The sequence below is a fragment of the Agrilus planipennis genome, unplaced genomic scaffold, assembly GCF_000699045.2.
Source record: "Agrilus planipennis isolate EAB-ADULT unplaced genomic scaffold, Apla_2.0 scaffold6, whole genome shotgun sequence".
Taxonomy (NCBI): domain Eukaryota; kingdom Metazoa; phylum Arthropoda; class Insecta; order Coleoptera; family Buprestidae; genus Agrilus; species Agrilus planipennis.
The window spans coordinates 3074131-3092662 of record NW_020439302.1 but is presented as its reverse complement, the minus strand read 5'-3'; the positions used below and the strand labels follow the sequence as shown (position 1 = coordinate 3092662).

The following is an 18532-nucleotide window of genomic DNA, read 5'->3' as shown; positions in this document are numbered from 1 at the left end:
GTACACAAGTGCTTAAGGTCAGTTTACAATAATTAACCAAATATTGGTTGCAATTAAATGATAAAGACTAAACTTTACTTATCGTAAAATTACTCAATTTACATCACATTAACTGAAGTACTAAGAAGAAAAAATGCAAGTCTTCACGCAGACAATCTCGTATTTCATACACAACAAAACTATTTAAATATAATTTCGATTTAATATTACAAAAATATTAATTTTTAAACGTTTCCTTTTCTATACACAATGAATTCCTGATAAATTTGACGCCAAGGATAAGGCAAGGAATCAAAACATTCTTCGATTGCAATAAATAACTTTTTTCCGCAAAACTACTTAACAATTAATTAATTCTATCGCCACTTATATAAATTAAAATGGTTAAAACAAAGAGTACACAACTGAGAAGAATTTTGAGAAATACAACTATTACAAATTATTGAAATAACTAGCTCTAACACTCTCCTGATGTCTTCGACTTTTTTGGTATGGCTCAGGTTGTTCTAAACTACCTTAATTGTAAGAAAGTCCTCTTTGTTTTCGTTATCACTGGTTCAATCGAACTCTTCCTCTGCAACAAATAAAAACAGAAATCAATTTCGCAAAAACATTACACATTAAATAACAAATAAACTTATAGAACGATTTTTCAGTAAATAAACTATTATTACAACTAATCTCAAAAGCAATACATATTTGTATTGGATACATTTACGTTATACAAAGAAATATTTACCCTGTTAATCAGTGTATACAATGTAAGGCTGCTCAACGTCTGCAACCTCGACTTGTACGAACTGAGGTTGTAACATCTGCATTGTATTAGCATTTGCTCGAGCCAGCGCATTTCGAGACCTAAACAACACAGAAGAAAATATTAAACATCGTTCGAACAACAAGAAAACATATAACAAACACACAAAGTAAATTTACTTCCACTTACTTCGCTTTGGCATGAGTTAGAATATGGCTTTTCAAATTTGTGGACTGTGCAAACTTCTTGTTGCAACCATCAAAGGGGCACACGTAAGGTCGGTCTCCCGTGTGAATACGTACATGGGTCCTATCAAACAAAAACAATTATTAGCTTCAATGGAATTAAAAGACCATAAACTACTTCAACTCTGAACTGTACAATTTCAGAGTCTGTTCAGTAGTTTTTACATTATTTGCATGTATATGGGCATATTATAACATTGTCTTACCTTAAATTAAAATCAAGACTAAATCGCTTCCCACATCCCTCGAAAGTACACTGGAACGGTTTTTCCCCGGTGTGTACGAGTTGGTGTCTTTTAAGTTTGCTCGATTCTACAAAGGCTTTTCCGCATTCAGCGCATACATGTACGCGGGGGCCATGCGTATGAAGGTGTTTTCTCATCGCCGAATTGTCGCGGAACATTTTGGTGCATCCTTTGTGCGGGCATGCGATAGTCCTGTCCACATTGTCCTGATTGGGACGTCGCACCCGCGGACTCTTCAATCCAGGACGTGCGAATTCTGCAAGTTGTTTCGGATCGGACAGATCCAGGCCTGGAATTCCGTCTGCAGGGATTTTTTTACCAGTCATATATTCGGTATAATCAGGGTCTGGCTCAGGATTCGAACCCTCGTCTAGAAAATATAAAAAGAAAACATCCATCATTTTCAAACAATAATGTGTATATTAATTTTAGAAGATACTTATAAAGGCTTGAAGAAGACAAGTTTTAACAAGATAAACAATTTTTATAATTACTTTTTAATTATACAACATGCTTTTGTTGAAATTAATCCCCTGCTTTATAATAATAAATTAATAAGATTATTTTAAATATTACAATTTTTTCCAAAACTTTTCGCATAGACCTTGTATTTCAAAACTACACTAGCGAACCTACCGGCAAAAATGCCAATGACTGACTTTTACATCGAACGATTGTTACGTCGAAAACCGAGGGCACAGCGCTACCGTATACTTTCATCGAACTTATTATACTTTAAGAAATCAAAACAGGATTTACATAATGAACGTCCTCTACGTTTCTTTTTGCAAAAAGGAAATTGTTTAACAGTCAATTTTAATTAATGTATCGAATTAACTATGCGAAAGTCGGCCATGACTGCGCCATAGAAATTTGTTCAGCCATTTATAAAATGGCAGTAAATTTCAGTAATGGCCGATTTGTACATAAACAAGACTTGCCAAGTGTTAAATTTTTCAAAATTCGATTAGCTATGAGGCAAAATGACAAAAAGTATACGGTTTAGGGTGCGGTTGTAATTCCTTTGACCTTGAAGGCTCACACAACTAGGACTAGGATACGGAAATTTCCGATTATATCAAAATCAAGAAACAGGTCCACAAAATGTGTAGAAGGCTGCTAATATTAGACTTAATTAAATGTACGCCCTAATTTACCACTGCACGTCAGTAGAAAAAGAAAGAAAAACCACTCACCATCACTGGCTCCAGACGCCCACATCGTGACCGAGAATTCACCCTCCATGGTTTTAATTTGCACTTGCTTCTGTTCCCATTTCCTAGGTTTGGTTTCTATAGTCATATCACCGCCAAGCATAGCTTCTTGTTTGATTAAAACACCACGGTTACGATTAGCAGTCTTTTTACGTTTTATAGACGGTCCCGGGGAAGATTCTACGTAAATTTCACTCGCGTCTGGCACAGGTACGTCGTATAGGTTTAAAGGATCACCGGAATCGTCGATAACCTCTTCCTGGGGCTCCAGGATAATGTCCCGACCTTCCAACGATTGCATAGGTATCATAGGTTCACCACATTCGACGATAGTTTCCACGGTTTCGGGCATATCTACAGGAATCGTCTCTATTTCCACGCACTCTTGGATGTCCGGTTGAATTTCGACTTCGCACATTATGTTTTGGTGATCCGCCATTTCTGATTTATTTGTTTATAAAATATGGTTCCACAATATGGCGGAGTAATATGTCAGCTCACCGTATAAATAACAATGGCGGACAACTGCACGCGACCATCACTTCGAAGAAAATGATTTTCAATGCGCAACGTGCTTCAATCTCCACGTACGTTTCGATTTCTAAAGCAGTTTCACAGCAACACACTCCCACGACGTACGTCGCATCACTCCTTCACACACTTTTTGGCGCTGATTAACGGGAATTACTTCAACTAACCTATTAAACAAGGAATAGGCTGTCCTCTTCTATCAACTCCGGGAAATTTGAAATTAGAACAGCGTACAATTTTAATACAGTGAAAAGGAAAAAAATAAATTATTAATGAATAATAATGTAATAATATTAATATTACCAAAAAGATTATTAATAATCTACTTGAAAAGGATTATGTATCGTTTTAAAGACTTATTTTCTTTAAAAACAACATTTATTCCATTATTAAGTACGTAAAATTTAAACAATAAACAATTGTACATAATATACATTTTCTATTGAAATAAAAAAATTATATGGTCTTTTAAGATATAATAATAATGCCCTACCCTATTGGCTTATATTGATGCGAATACTTTTTAAGCACCTTTCACACTTAAGAATTACCTGTAAATCTCACGACTAAAGTTTTTGTCGTAGATTTCTTGTTGTATATTATCGACAGAGATTACGCACGATACACATTCCAAAATTATTAATTTAGGCCCAAAGGTTTACCAAAAACCTCATGGCCTTTTTTTCAGAAAATAAAAGATACAAAAATCGCATTTATCATGTCACCTCAATGAGATGACAAAATCACATATCATGAAATATGTATCGATTAATGATGATGGACTAAGGTAAGAAATAAGGGAACAAGACAACCTACTATTAGGATAATAAGTTCGGAATGTGCTAGAGACTGAGGGGTGACAACCTTGGCGACGGGGGCTGCACCGTTCTCCACATTTTGCAGTCTAGAATAGGAAGAATGATGTGTCTGATGACCCTTCTGGGTCAAGTCTGCTAACACGTGAACGGTGGCCACATAAAGAAATGTGCCAGCAGAAAATAGCATGGCAATGCCTAGAGGAAAAAAAAAATGCTCACAGTTAAAAAAAAAAAGACGCTGAAAAGATGAATAGGAAAAAACTCTTCCCTCAATATCACAACTAAGATTTTTTCTTATTCATTGACTCTCTTTTTACAAAAACAGTAACTTTTCGCCCCATTTGGGCGCATATACCAACCTGTGCCATTAACAGAGCTAAATCTTTCCTTCTGTTCTTGCCCTATTCCGAAATAAGTAACAAGGGCCAACAAAGGAGCTGCTAACGAGAAAATTATCAAATGTCTCCTTATTCTCTGTCTGAAATACAAAAAAATCTTCATTATTGCCCTCTATAACTCCCAATAAAAAGTAAAAAGGGTAAGAAATGCCTTTATCGTTTTTTAAAACTGATCTAAGGGCATCTTTTTCTATTTAAACTGCAAGAAGAGTTGGCTAAAAAACATTTATAAATTTTCCAAAAATAGTTTACAAAAACCAAAAATAAATGAAAGCCAAATAAGTAATACCATGCTTTTTAGAATCAGCTTGGTATCGTTTTTTATTTTTATGAATTAATTACCTTTCAATTCCTTCGTGTAACAAGAATGTGACCAAACCAAAGGCTGCAGGAGCCTTGTGCAACATAATCGCTAGAAATACAATAATTTCGACGTCTGTATGACTTGTGGTAGCCGCAGCCCCTAGAGCAACTCCATCAGCTGCTGCATGAACCACCAGACCGATAGTTGCAGTAATATTTCGTTCTGAAGGATTTAATGACTCGTTTCTCCTTTGAGATATCTGAAAAAGAGAACAGGTAAACTATAAAATAAAATAATTATGCTAAATGTATGTCTTATCTTCAATTCAGTAAATAAAAGGATTAACTTTGTTTCTACATATGTAGCCAATAAAAATTCTGATAAGATAACAGCAAAAAGTCACCCATAAAATGAAATCTTACCTGATCAATCAGCAACATTAAAACAAAGCCTAAAATAAGACTAATTCCTATCACAGACAAAGGATCATTAACTTTCTGGGCAGTATGGGTTTCATTCGCTCCTTCTTTCACATGTATACTTGTAGTTAAAGAACGAACTCCTTCTGGAATAATTACAGCCAAAGCTGTTCCAACTAAAAGTCCTGACCCAAATACAGTAACCTTTTTCAATGTCTCCTAAAATAAAACAAACGCCCTTTATACTATGGAACCATGGAATGCACCTTTCACTTTTTCAAACATCTGTTACACCAATTGGAATTACTGTTAAGAAATAACGTAAATATTTACATTAATAAACTTACTACTAACCTCTGAAAGACTCATAAAAAGAGGTATAGAACCAGCCAGATAAGATCCTATTAGCATAACAACCACAAGGGACACTAACATTAATGTTTCTTCCATTTTTTAAGTCTTCTGGTCAACGGTAGTGCTTTAAAATTAGAAAAGCTGGATATTTGTGTATGTCTTCTTTAACAAACATACGGAGGGAAGGAATGGTTAACAATTCATTAACAAAACTATCCAGATAATTTGTTTTACAGGCTATCATCTGTTAACGATAACATAAGTGTCAACGTAAACATAACCTAAAAACAATATATCATGAACAAGTAATATAATATGAATAAAATATTATAATTTAAAAACATAACTGCTTTTCCTATATACCTATTTTGTGGAAAACTGCCTTCCTTAAGAAATTGTTGAAAAAGTCCACATCAGCCAATATAAACATTAATTGCGACAACACATTTTAAGCACACACAAAAGTATCTAGAGACCCGTTGAAGTTTCAAGGCCATAGATAATTTCAAAGCTCTGAAATGTAAAATTCATTTAGCATTTAGATTTACAGCAGAAAAACTTCTTACCGATATTTTGTTCAAAAGTATGNCCCATAACAAATCAATTTCTTTCCAAAAACATTGAATTAATCAGGTACCAAAAATACGAAACAGTTTGTGTTTCATTTTTTTGGCGAAGTTTTCCCGAAAGCATTTGGCAACGAGGCCCGATGGAGGTCGCCTTTCTGTTCACGACAGACAGTTGCAAATCATGAACCATACACGTTTGGGACCAATTGCGGGTAGGTCAATGTCCACCATTGCCTCTAAAAGCAGATCGGTCACTATTTTATATTTTCTCACTTCTTCCTTGGCAAAACGTTACTTTTAAAAAAAGTTATAAACAGGGTTTTATTTTCCTTCTTTTTTCTCTTTACAGCTTAAACACTCTCTTGCACAGGCGGTTCATAACCTTCTGGCCTGTCTACTTTAGAGCCTGCTTCACCTGATTCGCCAGGTGTACTTCCTTTACCACCATCACCATGCAATTCCAATAACTTGGACAACTCAAAACGAGGTTTTTTCAAAACCTTCACCTGATAATAATACAAGTTTTAATAAAAAAAATAAAAGACAACAAAACTATATGTAATTACCTTCCTGATGTAAACATCATGCAAAGGATATGTTCCTAAACAGGCTTTTTCAATATCCTTTGCAATGGAATCTGGAAGGAGTTTATTAACAACTTCTTTCAAGTCACTGCCCGTAATATCACGAGTTATTATTTCTACCATTTTTTTACGAATTTGTCTAACCTGAAATCAAATTTTTCACTAAATTAGTCTCACCTATTCATTAATATACAAATCCAAATTAGAAGCCTTAAATTCAGTTTATAAACATATAGGGAACATAAAATTTTCTTCATGTATACATCAAAGCGAGCTGAGTGTATCATCATTAAATCTTAAATACTTTAAGACATTTTGTAATAAGTTTTCAAATCTATACCTGGGTGTGCTGGGCATAACAAGTCCTTCTCTGAGATGCCGGATCTTTATGGGTGAATCCAATGCAAAACACCCTAAGCAAATACCCATCAGTGGTCTTAACATCAGCAGAAGCTTCAATTAGTGTCTGCCACTTCCTTACCATTGACCTAAGTCGATCAGTTGTTATATCCATACCATGGAAATTTGTAAGACAATTTCTTCCTAAAAGAATTAACAAAAACCTTTAGGAACTATACTTAGATCCATAACGACCAAAACTTTACAGACTTAGCTTCAGATACTTAATTATAGGGAACAATGAGTTATCTTCATAATTCTATCAAAGCGAGCTGAGTGTCTCATCATTTGTAATACATTTAAAAAGAAAAAATATTTTATACAATGCATTTACCTTGAACATCTTCACAGATGAGTTTAAATTTTCGGAACGAACGATCAGCATCGTTGTCATTTTGTAAATCTGCTAAAGATACTTCAAACACTCTAAATTTTAAACCCTCTGATGCAATCTTGGTTCCTTGAGTCCTATTTACCAAAGTTTTTCCCACTTGCCTCGTGATAAACATTGATGGGGCTTTCACATCGTACCAGTCTTTCCTTGTAAAGGGGTCGACACTGATAAAAGAAAGCACAATTAATATAAACATTTAAAGGCATGTAACCTCAATCCAGATTTTCAAAAAAGGGTTTGAATTCGAATCCTTATCAAAGAATTACAAAACAATAAAGGTAATAACAAAGTACTACGATTAATTAACATTTTTATAAAGAAATAAATCTCCATACTTAATAAATCAATTGAAAGCAAACCAATGTGGACTGATGAACCAACATATATCCCGAACATCACAAAGTATATTATCAATTCCTAATGCACACTTAATTTTTAAGGACTAATTATATAAGAAAATGGTAAAATACTAGACTTACATCTTCTTTTTGACACCCTTTTTTCCACCTTTCGATAAACCTTTATTTTTGCCGACCGCNAATTCAGTAAATAAAAGGATTAACTTTGTTTCTACATATGTAGCCAATAAAAATTCTGATAAGATAACAGCAAAAAGTCACCCATAAAATGAAATCTTACCTGATCAATCAGCAACATTAAAACAAAGCCTAAAATAAGACTAATTCCTATCACAGACAAAGGATCATTAACTTTCTGGGCAGTATGGGTTTCATTCGCTCCTTCTTTCACATGTATACTTGTAGTTAAAGAACGAACTCCTTCTGGAATAATTACAGCCAAAGCTGTTCCGACTAAAAGTCCTGACCCAAATACAGTAACCTTTTTCAATGTCTCCTAAAATAAAACAAACGCCCTTTATACTATGGAACCATGGAATGCACCTTTCACTTTTTCAAACATCTGTTACACCAATTGGAATTACTGTTAAGAAATAACGTAAATATTTACATTAATAAACTTACTACTAACCTCTGAAAGACTCATAAAAAGAGGTATAGAACCAGCCAGATAAGATCCTATTAGCATAACAACCACAAGGGACACTAACATTAATGTTTCTTCCATTTTTTAAGTCTTCTGGTCAACGGTAGTGCTTTAAAATTAGAAAAGCTGGATATTTGTGTATGTCTTCTTTAACAAACATACGGAGGGAAGGAATGGTTAACAATTCATTAACAAAACTATCCAGATAATTTGTTTTACAGGCTATCATCTGTTAACGATAACATAAGTGTCAACGTAAACATAACCTAAAAACAATATATCATGAACAAGTAATATAATATGAATAAAATATTATAATTTAAAAATAACAGAACCCAGATTAATAGCTAATCTAATTTCTAGAAATTAGAACAATTTATTCAATAACCTTTTTGTTGTATGTATTGAATCTAAAAAACTGTTTAACGTATTTGTTCGTATGCAAAATTAGTTTCTATGGCGACCTTGCTGAAGGATACGGTACAAGAACTATGGCGCCAACATTCATCCAATCAATAATATTAATTTTTTCACAATGTCTTCCGTCACTCATATTGTTTATTAATTTTTTAACCGTCGTACCACGTCGTAAGTATTAGATATTAATGTACCCTGTTTCACATACTTCTTTAACTAATAAGACTCGAGAATAATATACATAATATGTATGAACAATATTGAAATAGATAAGATGAATATTCTGACGTTTCGCTCAATGTTATGAGCTTTATCACGTAAATTGTTACATCTGTTCAATAGACACCATTCTAGAAAAATACTTGACTTTCTATCAGCATTAATAATATCATAATTCTTACTTTAATTTGAACCCAACTTCAACGAAACAAAATATTTTTAAAATTCGTTCGCATTGAGATGATTTAACTTCTAATAATATTCAAATATTTATCTAATATACTTTATCTTATTTTTTTCTGTTTTCGATCACTCTTTCTCCTATACTTATTTACGCGCTCGTCCTTTTTTTGCATGGTGTGCCATACCACTTCCGACAACCGGAAGTGTTCAATCTTTTTGAATTCCCTTTCCGACAGACCAGGCAATATTTTTCCACAACAGTGAAAGCGTTTTTTTTTTCTTGTTTTCGGGTACATAGAAAATACCCGCTCATATATAATATTTATCTGTGTATAGAAATATAGTATATACAATGTGTCCCACATCGCAACAGAAAATATACGCATACAGGTAAGGCAAAATGTTCACCAAAGATGCGTTGGACTTGTACGAATATTCCTACCTATATCACGTCGTATTTTTCGAAAGATGATATTGCACTTCGATGATTGCATGTAATGTGTTCGGTTCTCAATTTGCCATTAGTGTATTCATATCATATCATTAAATAAACGTGTATTTCAAAATGAATTATCTGATTTGTTTGTAAGGATAATTTACAAAACAATTTCGAAAATCGTTTGATTAAATATATTTTCCATTTATTTTATTAATTTGATGTGCATCGCCCCCTTCCTCTTCCATCCACATTTTAATTAATATTTATTGTAAATATAAATATAATTACTATTTTTCATAAAAAGAGATGTTAGTACATAATCTAACTGGATGTATGCAACCCAGTATACACCTTGTGCATTGAAGTTGCATACGTACGTAAGAATATTACATTTAGTAATAATATTTTCCATTATCTTCTCTTAATTAATTTATCATTCCAACCCTCAAGAGGCTCTGATTTCTGTAAATATATTTTATCATAATTTATTACAGATTGCCCTCTATGATCGAAGCTCGCGTTCAACCATGCTCACAGATTTTATTTCAAATTAAGTGCTTTGGGACATGCTGTGCATAATATACATTGCGTACCTATATTACTTCCTTCTACCTGCCCTCGACTGACGGGGGTCAGGTCAGACTTACGACCCCGTATTTCGCACACTATCCCCACCCGCCACCGCCACCACCTGGTGATTGCATTTCGGATGGGAAATTCTTTCTCGCCGTACACCTGTTCAATTCCCAATAAAAACAAAAACAGGAAATGAAAAAAAACCCAAATAAACAAACGACACCGGAATAGAGAAGGCCTATATGCACATGTACATTAATTTACGATAAAAGATAATTTTATCAATACGTGGCTGAATATTTTGGCTATGGTTTTCTATCCCCCTCAGCTAGGGTGCGACATTTTTTCAACACGAGTTCAGAGTGTTCACAAAAGTAAAAAAAATATCTGTCTTCGTCCAGCTGTTCCGCAGGTCTTCTCTGACGATGGCATTCTCGTACGTTAAAGAACAAAATAACTGGAGATCTGGAGATGGGGACAAAAAAAAAAAACGGAGAAAAAAAATGGTAAAAGAAGTAAGCAAGACGAGGGTGGATGTAGGTCTGCTGCAACTGCTGGATCTTGGTTAGTACAGAAGGAAAGATGAACTTGCTTGCGGAAATCAAAAGGGAGTTGTGAACTGCACCATCGCCACAATAAACGTTATATGTATTCTTAATATGTACCTATATAACCCTAGAGTTTTTGCTCTTCAATACTTCCAACATTTATTATGCTATGATATCCAAATATCCACTCTTAATAATCTTTTTTGAATTTCTAAACTAACCAACCACGAGTCAAAAGCGGTTTCTTCTGCTCTATTCCTTATTTTATATTGCTAGTGCTTGTTTTATCCTGAGTTATCCGACCCTCGCAATATCTATCGAAAATCAGAGACTTCTTCTAGTTTTTCATCATCATCATAAGGTCAGTCCTAAGACTGGTTGGACACGCACCTCCACTCTTTCCTATTCTGAGCTAATCTTCCAATTTCCCTAAAGCTAGAACATCCCATGACATCCTTAACTATTTACGAACAGTAATCTATTCTACATAGGTCTGCTGCTATGCTCTTAACTCCAGTTTCTGCTTCTAATATGTCTCTAATTACACCCCGAATTCCCCCGGTTCATTCGCTATGTAGGAGTTTGAGACTTTAAAAATGCTTTCTCCATATAATAGTTTATACTTTGTCATTTTACGCCTAATGAGGGTTGAATAGTGATGAAAAATGTAAAAGAAATCGACGAAATTTTAGAAAAATGAAGATTGGAAAAACTTTGGCGGTTGTTTTAGCACAAACAAAATAGCTCAAAGCCCAAAGCCAAAACACGACACTTTAGTTGTCCGAAGCACTTTTCGGTAACAAGGTTACCTTCTTCAGGGATTGACAGTTCACTTCAGTCCTTGTTACCTAAAAGTGCTTCGGACAACTACAGTGTCGTGTTTTGGCGTTAAGGTTTGAGCTATTTTGTTTGTTCTGAAAATTTAAAAGAAACGATTAAATGACGATTAAGGATTACTGGGAAGAAGAGGTATTTCCTCGCGGACGTGGACTAATATCCAAAAGGCCAATTTTGAATCGAAAACAATCGCCTATGATCTAGGGGTTCTAGACTTTAGGTCAGACAAATTGATAACACACAAAAAAAGAGTTCGACAGTTAATTCTCCAGCAGAATTTATGTGCCCGGGGCGCAGTCGAATCGCACCCCCGACCGTCTCGGCAGGTACCATGTATATGTAAGTACGCGGCCGCCGGGTGGAGGCCTATCAGTCTTGTGTTTTCTCTGATCAAGTGGGCTGTTTGAGTACATTTACACATACAAGCAACGACAATATATGAGAAGAATTGCCTGCCGTAAACGTAAACTTTCGTTTGGCAACGTTGCGTCTGGGCCCGCGAACGCCCTTGGAATCTCAGCAGGCCGAAAGTTGAACAACCCGCCGATACAACGGACGGCGGCGGCGCCGACGCCGGCCGCGGCGGTGGCGGTCGACGACGACGACTCCACGACCGCGTGTCTTTGTCGCAAACGCGCGAAGTGGGCCAGGGGCGACGACTGCCCCATCAGCATGCGCGATGATGGGCGAACGTGCGATGAAAAATGGATTTTCCAAATAAAAAACTAAACTGGGGCTAAAAATGGCATATGCAGCAAAGAGATCGAAATACCTTATATTGAAAACCCCATGACGAATGGAACCTTTTTTTGAGACATCGAACATTTTTTTTGTTATAGAGGGTTTTTTTTCTGTATTATAGTAATAAAGTTTAACACTAGAACAAATTACCATGGTAGGCTTAGTGTTATTAGCTAAACATGGACAAAGTCCTCATTAAAACAGCTCCAAGACCTGAGCCCCAAATCCTTACTTATTAAAGTGCTTTTGTCTTTAAGGCTCCAATTACATTCTAGAATCCAAGGGCTTAGACTTCGAAGAGTAATTAGGTTTAAAGCCCTAAAGCACTTTGAAAGGTTCTGAAGCACTTTTAAAGAGTTCGAAACCCTCAGTTATACAATTCACAAAATATTTTTGTAAAATAATTCGTTTATGAAACACCATCCAAAGCTGGGTAGCGCTTTGTGCTTGAAAATGTGCTTCCAGTTTTTTCACAGCTTAGAAGCACTGCATTCAAAACCTTTTGTCAACAAGGGGTTAAGCCTTGTTAAAAGAATTACTTTACCAATATAATATATAAAAGTACTTTGCAATTAAAATTCAAATGGCTTCGAGATCTTTCAAAGTGCATGAATCGAAGGTCTTGGATTTTAAAATGTAATTGGGGCTTCCAGGACTAAAGCACTTTCAGTTAGGTCTTTGGCGTTAGGACTTAAAGCTGTTTTGGTGAGCGCTTTGTGCAGTTTTGGCCTCAACTACTGGCTAACGAAAGAGGTCTTGCAGTACACTGGAAAACTTGAAAGCATATTTTCAAGTAGGTACAAAGCCCTGAAGCTTTATCTAGCTCTGGTATTAACCGAATTGACTGTGCAAATCTGGCATATCCTTTCGTGGGCAAAGCTCTCATCTAAATAACACTATGTAACAAGCCTTAAGCTTTTACTTTGAGTGCTTTAGTCCTTAAAGTGCCAATTACATTTTAGAATCCAAGATCTTGGATTTTAAAATGTAACTGGGGCTACGGCTACATGGACTAAAGCACTTTCGATATAGACAGGACTGAACAAAGTTCTAATCTAAACAGCTCTATGCAATAAGTCCAAAGCATTTACTTAAAGTGCTTTAGCTCATCAAGCCCAATTACATTATAAAGTTCAAGGACTTGCAATTACCAATTCGGGGGTTTGGATTGCAGTTCTTCTAAGCCTTGAAAGGACTCGGGAAGCACATTTCTAAGCACAAAACACTGAAGTTTTGCCTAGCTCTAACTAATCCCATGTTTATGTACTTGAATTCTTGAATTATTATACATATAAATTATACCTCAGCTTCTACCTATCAAATTAAAATATCTGGCATTAATAGATATACGAGGGTGGATTGATAAGTTTCCGGCCTGACCAAGAAAAACAAGGTTTTTAAAAATTTTTTTTTTTTATTTCTCAACATAATCTCCTCCAAGGCTGATACATTTCTCATAGCGGTGTTCCAGTCTATTAATGCCATCTCTATAGACTGATTCGTCAANTTTTTCTCTTAAATCATTTATAATTCTTTCAGGGCCAAGAAACTTTAAATCAGGAGGATTTGTGGGAAACCATGGGTCAACAGTAAGGATAACAGAGGAAGTATTACCTATTAAAAAATACACACATTAATTTATAAAATATTTTATTGGTTAATGACTTACCTAAAGCTATTCTTCTATGATAATCTTTTCTTGTTGGTTGTAATGGATCTAAAATCCAACAAATTTCACTTATGCTATCCATTATATCAAAAAATAATTGCAATCTTTCTATGGTATTAACAAAAACTTCATATAATGCTTTCAAAGAATTTGACGATTTAAATAATTCCCTATTAGTAGGATTTGGAAGACTACTGTCCACTACTTTGAATATATTTTTTTGCTCGTCATAATCAATACTAATTTTAATTTGATGGGTTCTTCCTGAAGTATCAATGTGAACAATACTAATGTCTGACATATTACTAGCCAGAACACATTTATGAATGTTAAAATAAAACTCTCGAAGTTCAACATATTCATTAATCACATGTCTATAAACAGCAGTGTGATTAATAATTTCTTTGGGTATAGTTTTGGCTGATAGAATATCTTTCAATTTGTCCAATAATTCTAAAACATTATATCCATCTGCATATCTTATCAAATTCTTAATTTCTTTTTGAAACGGTTGCAACTGATGCGTCATTTTAACTTCATAGCCTTCAAAATCGTCGGAAGGTGTACTTAAATCAATATCATAATCCACACCCTTTAAATAAACACAACATTTAAAAAATAATACATAAAAACATTACACAGCACTGACATTTACTAACATATAGCCTGCATATTGGAACTTATTATCCTTTATGGGAACAATAAAAGGATATTGCAATAACATTTTAAGTTCAATTTCGTTCATTATAACGTTAATTTAATTTAAATAGTTCCCAGTTAATTAGTTACAGTACAGTTATAACCTTAAAACTAACAATCAACACTAATACCACAAAATCATTAAGAAACACGTTACAAATGAGGTAGGTTTAGCTTCTACCTGTACACACGCTACTATTAATTATGAAATAAACAACTTTGTGGTCTTTCTTTCAAAATTATAAATAAAATTATCACAAACTTGACAATTAAATAAACATTAAGCAGCCATGTTAAATTACACCAATAGTGAATAAATGTTGTCAATCCCTTAATTCAAAAGTTACTAGACGCTCTGCAGTGTTGCCATCCGCCAATACCCGAGTCGCTAGCTTGTGAGAGTTCAATTAACATCACAAGTTAGGGTCTCAGGGAACAGGCAAAATTAGCCTTTGCATACATTGACCTGTTGCAATAAATACAAACACATAATCACGTTTACAATGTCAAAAAAAATCAACACTGAACAGTGGCATCGTAACGATCTATAATATATTTTACCAGTGGCGTGGAAATGATTTTGGGAAAAGGTAAAGGAGAAATTAAAATTTATTTCCACGCCACTGTTTTTTTGTACTGCGTGCAATATAAAATGCAACGAAAGTACTTCAAAGCTATAAAGTAATCTTTTATTAGGTATTACGGTTTATAAATGTCAAATAAAGGTCAAAATTGCTGCTAATTTTTGGCGAAAATGGTACGATTCAGGGAAAGTTAGCAGGCTGTACAGTACTCCAAAAAGGTGTAATACTTACTATACAACCTACTACCTCACCCAGAAACCACCCTCTTTTTTATTTTTCGCTCCCCTTTTCTTTCTTCTTTTATTTTTTAAAAAAGCACTCCGCATGTACGTAGGTCAAAAGACGATTGGGAAAAATTGCAGCGAATAGAACACACATTTTCCCTCTGCGTTTTGTTGATTATTTTTGGTAGTAGGTCCCGTTAAATACGAACTTGTGAGGCCATAGAAACACAAGTTCGGATCTACGGGTTCCTACTAGCAAAACGGGACTTACCCCATCCAACGGAACCACGTTAAACAAGTCGAAAACTGCAACAATAAAGAAAAACAATAAATATAACAAAAACATTACAATTGTTTTGATTTAATTTTCACAATTTTGTTTGAAATCTGGAATCTAAAATCTCAAAAATATTTGACACAAAATATATTGACGAAGGCGGGCAATAGAGGCCGAAATTTCTGGGATCGTGTAACACATCGTTGGAAAGGGCTGATTATTTATACATATTATTAGTAGAAAATTTTACTTGGTGTTCTGCAACATGTTCACTCTTGTTAATATGAATGAATTTTTGCATAATTTATTAACAACCGTTTTGCTCGTAAATTACGCAAACATGCACGACTAATTGCGTGACGAAAGTGTTCGGCAAATTAATCGTTTTATCAAAACACAAAAAATAGAAAAATACAATAAAAAACTACTTCCAATAAAATAAACGTTTCATGAATATAATTAATTAGAACAAACTTAATTGAAGTTATAATAAAAAAATAAAACGAATAAACTTAAGAAACAATTTTCTTCGAAATTTAAAATGACAGAACCATTTTCATTCTGTTATTACTGTAGGTACAATAAAACAATAAAAATTTAGCGCACAGAAGATTCCCAACTTAAACAAAATTAAAAATGAAGTTAAATAAATGTTTCGTTTACTCCATAATACTTTTAAAAGTACGTATGCTTAAAAAAAAAGGAAGGATTATGGTGAAAAATTACAGAAAGAAGCAACAACGGTTACAAAACTTTATTTGATGATCTTTAGATCAAAGTAAAAAACGGGTTGCGACAGATCTGAACAAGTTTTCTGCCAGTCCGTGTACCTTTGACCATTTGCGGTCACCGCGAAACAAAAAGAAGATACACGAATTGGTTGTACAGTTTTTCCCTTCAAGGCTGTACCATATACGAGGTGTTTCTGGAATAACGGTATTCACTCAAAATAAAAAATTGAAAGGGAACAGGTTTTACCAGTTTACATTCAGAAAAAAAAAAAAGATAATTATCTTACAGAAAGTTTTGATAAAATCCGTATACATGCGTACATATATATATACATAGTCAAGACGATCCACCCTGTATACATTAAGGGATTGTTATTATAAAAAAAAGACAGACGACGTTGTTATTAACAGCAAGATCAGTAACAACAAATAAACAATGGAAGTAGTAGCGATGGTGATCATCACAATCAAGTTCGTGGACTATGTAATAAGATTGTAAGCCAGCTGATTGTGATGTCACGGATTCGAAAGACGAACGCTTAAAATTATGACCCTCTTGAATTAGCCGGTTGTCGACGCGTCGAGCGAACGGGGCAACCAGACTGCGAGTTCCAAAAAAGGATAGCATGCCACGTTGCCAAGTCTCGAAAAAAAGTCAAAAACATTTAAAAGAAATTAAAACAACGAATTCTGGAGATTTATATAAAGATAAACTAAAAGAAATGGTATTCTAAAAAGATATCCTCAAACATGCCACATTTTATTCAAATGATACCTAAATGAATTATTTTCATCCCCATTCATACACCTATCCATTAAAAAAAAAGCACTTCAATAAACAATACATAAATTACCAACATCCGGTATAGACGGAAACGATCAGTATGTTACAAAATGAATGGACAGTTGTTTCTATTTGAAGCGTAATCGATAACAATTTATTAATGTTAATACACACTACAAATAATGAAAATTAAATGATTAACTTACGTGTAGACTTTTAAAAAAGTTAAGCGGCGGGGCGAGTTCGCGCGTACCCTTAGACGATTAAAATACAAGGGACAGTCAAAAAGTAATGACAAATTATGTAAAAAATTGTTAAATTTGCGCTGTTTGTGGGCATGTATCTTGAAGATAATAACAATTATTTCAGCTTCATTTACTTTTTCGTAAGTTTATCCGCAATAACGTCGTAAAAATGAGTTTTGCAAATCAATAAACCATTCCTTCGGATTTTATTCTCTATCTTACATGAAAAATACACAAAGTAAATGTTGACTTTGTTATCATTGTTAGTACATGACCTGTTCCAAAATTAAATAATCACGTTATAACTACCGCTCAGTGATACCATTTAATTTCGTTCAAATTCATGACCTAACACACGAGTTTTATAATGAGCGCAATAATTAAATCACAATCGAAAGCTACAATAATGTTTAATTTGACAATCAAAAGTGCAAAGATAAGCGTTATCACTACTGGGTTACGTGATATACAAAATGGTTTCGTACAATAAACTCTGTGTAAAGATATTACTAAAAATTAAGTTAATAATAATTACAGAAAATTTCAACAAACTAGTTTAAAAATTTTTTCTTTTTCCTGTTTTAAATTTAACTTACTTACAACAAAAATTCTGGTTAACAATATAATTTCTTCAGTTACAATAGATTTATAGATACTGTAACATTAGGTATATATCGGACTAAAAACAGTTTAGGCACAACATTTGAATTGTTAAATTATCTTATTTATTTATATTAATTAAATTTACATAGCCAAAGGTGAAGGCTGATTTTTTTTTAATTAAATAAATATGGATGATCCGAAAATACTAAACCGCAATTTTGAGACGTTAGGTTTCGTTTAATTTTTTTAATTTTTAAAAATAAAGCCCCATAACAAATCAATTTCATTCCGAGAACATTGAATTAATAATCAGGTACCAAAAATACGAAACAGTTTGCATTTTATTTTTTTGGCGAAGTTTTCCCGAAAGCATTTGGCAACGAGGCCCGATGGAGGTCGCCTTTCTGTTCACGACAGACAGTTGCAAATCATGAACCATACACGTTTGGGACCAATTGCGGGTAGGTCAATGTCCACCATTGCCTCTAAAAGCAGATCGGTCACTATTTTATATTTTCTC

The 18532-nt window shown here is 34.1% G+C and overlaps 4 protein-coding genes across 5 annotated transcripts in view; all 4 read right to left on the bottom strand.

Annotated features, from left to right (window-relative positions):
- Positions 1 to 9: 9 nt before the first annotated feature.
- LOC108744701 (transcriptional repressor protein YY1) lies at positions 10 to 3282 on the bottom strand. The gene is made up of 5 exons (XM_018480602.2): positions 2444 to 3282; positions 1209 to 1617; positions 947 to 1066; positions 740 to 858; positions 10 to 574 (listed from the first exon to the last, which is right to left on the bottom strand). Exons 1-4 carry the CDS (start codon positions 2898 to 2900, stop codon positions 744 to 746), a joined length of 1101 nt encoding a protein of 366 aa, XP_018336104.1. The 5' UTR covers positions 2901 to 3282; the 3' UTR covers positions 10 to 574; positions 740 to 743.
- A 120-nt stretch (positions 3283 to 3402) lies between these two features.
- On the bottom strand, positions 3403 to 8502 carry LOC108732658 (zinc transporter ZIP9). Of its 2 annotated transcripts, XM_025978497.1 has the most exons (6): positions 5649 to 5767; positions 5286 to 5566; positions 4935 to 5150; positions 4551 to 4771; positions 4170 to 4288; positions 3404 to 4005 (listed from the first exon to the last, which is right to left on the bottom strand). In XM_025978497.1, the coding sequence occupies exons 2-6, from the start codon at positions 5379 to 5381 to the stop codon at positions 3761 to 3763; spliced, it is 897 nt and encodes a 298-aa protein (XP_025834282.1). In that variant the 5' UTR covers positions 5382 to 5566; positions 5649 to 5767; the 3' UTR covers positions 3404 to 3760. The 2 variants fall into 2 exon arrangements, with proteins under 2 accessions (XP_018319077.1, XP_025834282.1); XM_018463575.2 differs by lacking the exons at positions 4935 to 5150; positions 5286 to 5566; positions 5649 to 5767 and adding exons at positions 7871 to 8086; positions 8222 to 8502 and having other exon boundaries at positions 3403 to 4005.
- On the bottom strand, positions 6158 to 7776 carry LOC108742701 (40S ribosomal protein S3a). The gene is made up of 5 exons (XM_018478034.2): positions 7711 to 7776; positions 7172 to 7395; positions 6779 to 6981; positions 6421 to 6582; positions 6158 to 6360 (listed from the first exon to the last, which is right to left on the bottom strand). The coding sequence occupies exons 2-5, from the start codon at positions 7344 to 7346 to the stop codon at positions 6205 to 6207; spliced, it is 696 nt and encodes a 231-aa protein (XP_018333536.2). The 5' UTR covers positions 7347 to 7395; positions 7711 to 7776; the 3' UTR covers positions 6158 to 6204.
- A 4841-nt stretch (positions 8503 to 13343) lies between the features above and the next one.
- The window catches only part of LOC108744186 (E3 ubiquitin-protein ligase FANCL-like), a 37445-nt gene continuing 32256 nt past the window's right edge, over positions 13344 to 18532 (bottom strand). The window contains exons 3-6 of the mRNA XM_025978463.1: positions 14515 to 15678; positions 13866 to 14457; positions 13679 to 13810; positions 13344 to 13381 (exon numbers count right to left, since the gene is read on the bottom strand). Coding sequence (XP_025834248.1) covers positions 13344 to 13381; positions 13679 to 13810; positions 13866 to 14457; positions 14515 to 14610 — 858 coding nt within the window. The 5' untranslated portion in view covers positions 14611 to 15678. The remainder of the gene's footprint in view (positions 13382 to 13678; positions 13811 to 13865; positions 14458 to 14514; positions 15679 to 18532) is intronic.

Coding starts and splice junctions, on each gene's coding strand:
- LOC108744701 (XM_018480602.2), bottom strand. CDS start 2,900: ATGGCGGATCACCAAAACATAATGTGCGAAGTCGAAATTCAACCGGAC. Junction 1,067..1,208: donor AGTCTTGATTTTAATTTAAG/GTAAGACAATGT, acceptor TTTGTTTGATAG/GACCCATGTACGTATTCACA. Junction 859..946: donor CTAACTCATGCCAAAGCGAA/GTAAGTGGAAGT, acceptor TGTGTTGTTTAG/GTCTCGAAATGCGCTGGCTC.
- LOC108742701 (XM_018478034.2), bottom strand. CDS start 7,346: ATGTTTATCACGAGGCAAGTGGGAAAAACTTTGGTAAATAGGACTCAA. Junction 6,982..7,171: donor CATCTGTGAAGATGTTCAAG/GTAAATGCATTG, acceptor TAATTCTTTTAG/GAAGAAATTGTCTTACAAAT. Junction 6,583..6,778: donor GTTATGCCCAGCACACCCAG/GTATAGATTTGA, acceptor ATTTGATTTCAG/GTTAGACAAATTCGTAAAAA.
- LOC108732658 (XM_018463575.2), bottom strand. CDS start 8,317: ATGGAAGAAACATTAATGTTAGTGTCCCTTGTGGTTGTTATGCTAATA. Junction 4,289..4,550: donor TTACACGAAGGAATTGAAAG/GTAATTAATTCA, acceptor TTTGTATTTCAG/ACAGAGAATAAGGAGACATT. Junction 4,006..4,169: donor TAGCTCTGTTAATGGCACAG/GTTGGTATATGC, acceptor TTTTTCCTCTAG/GCATTGCCATGCTATTTTCT.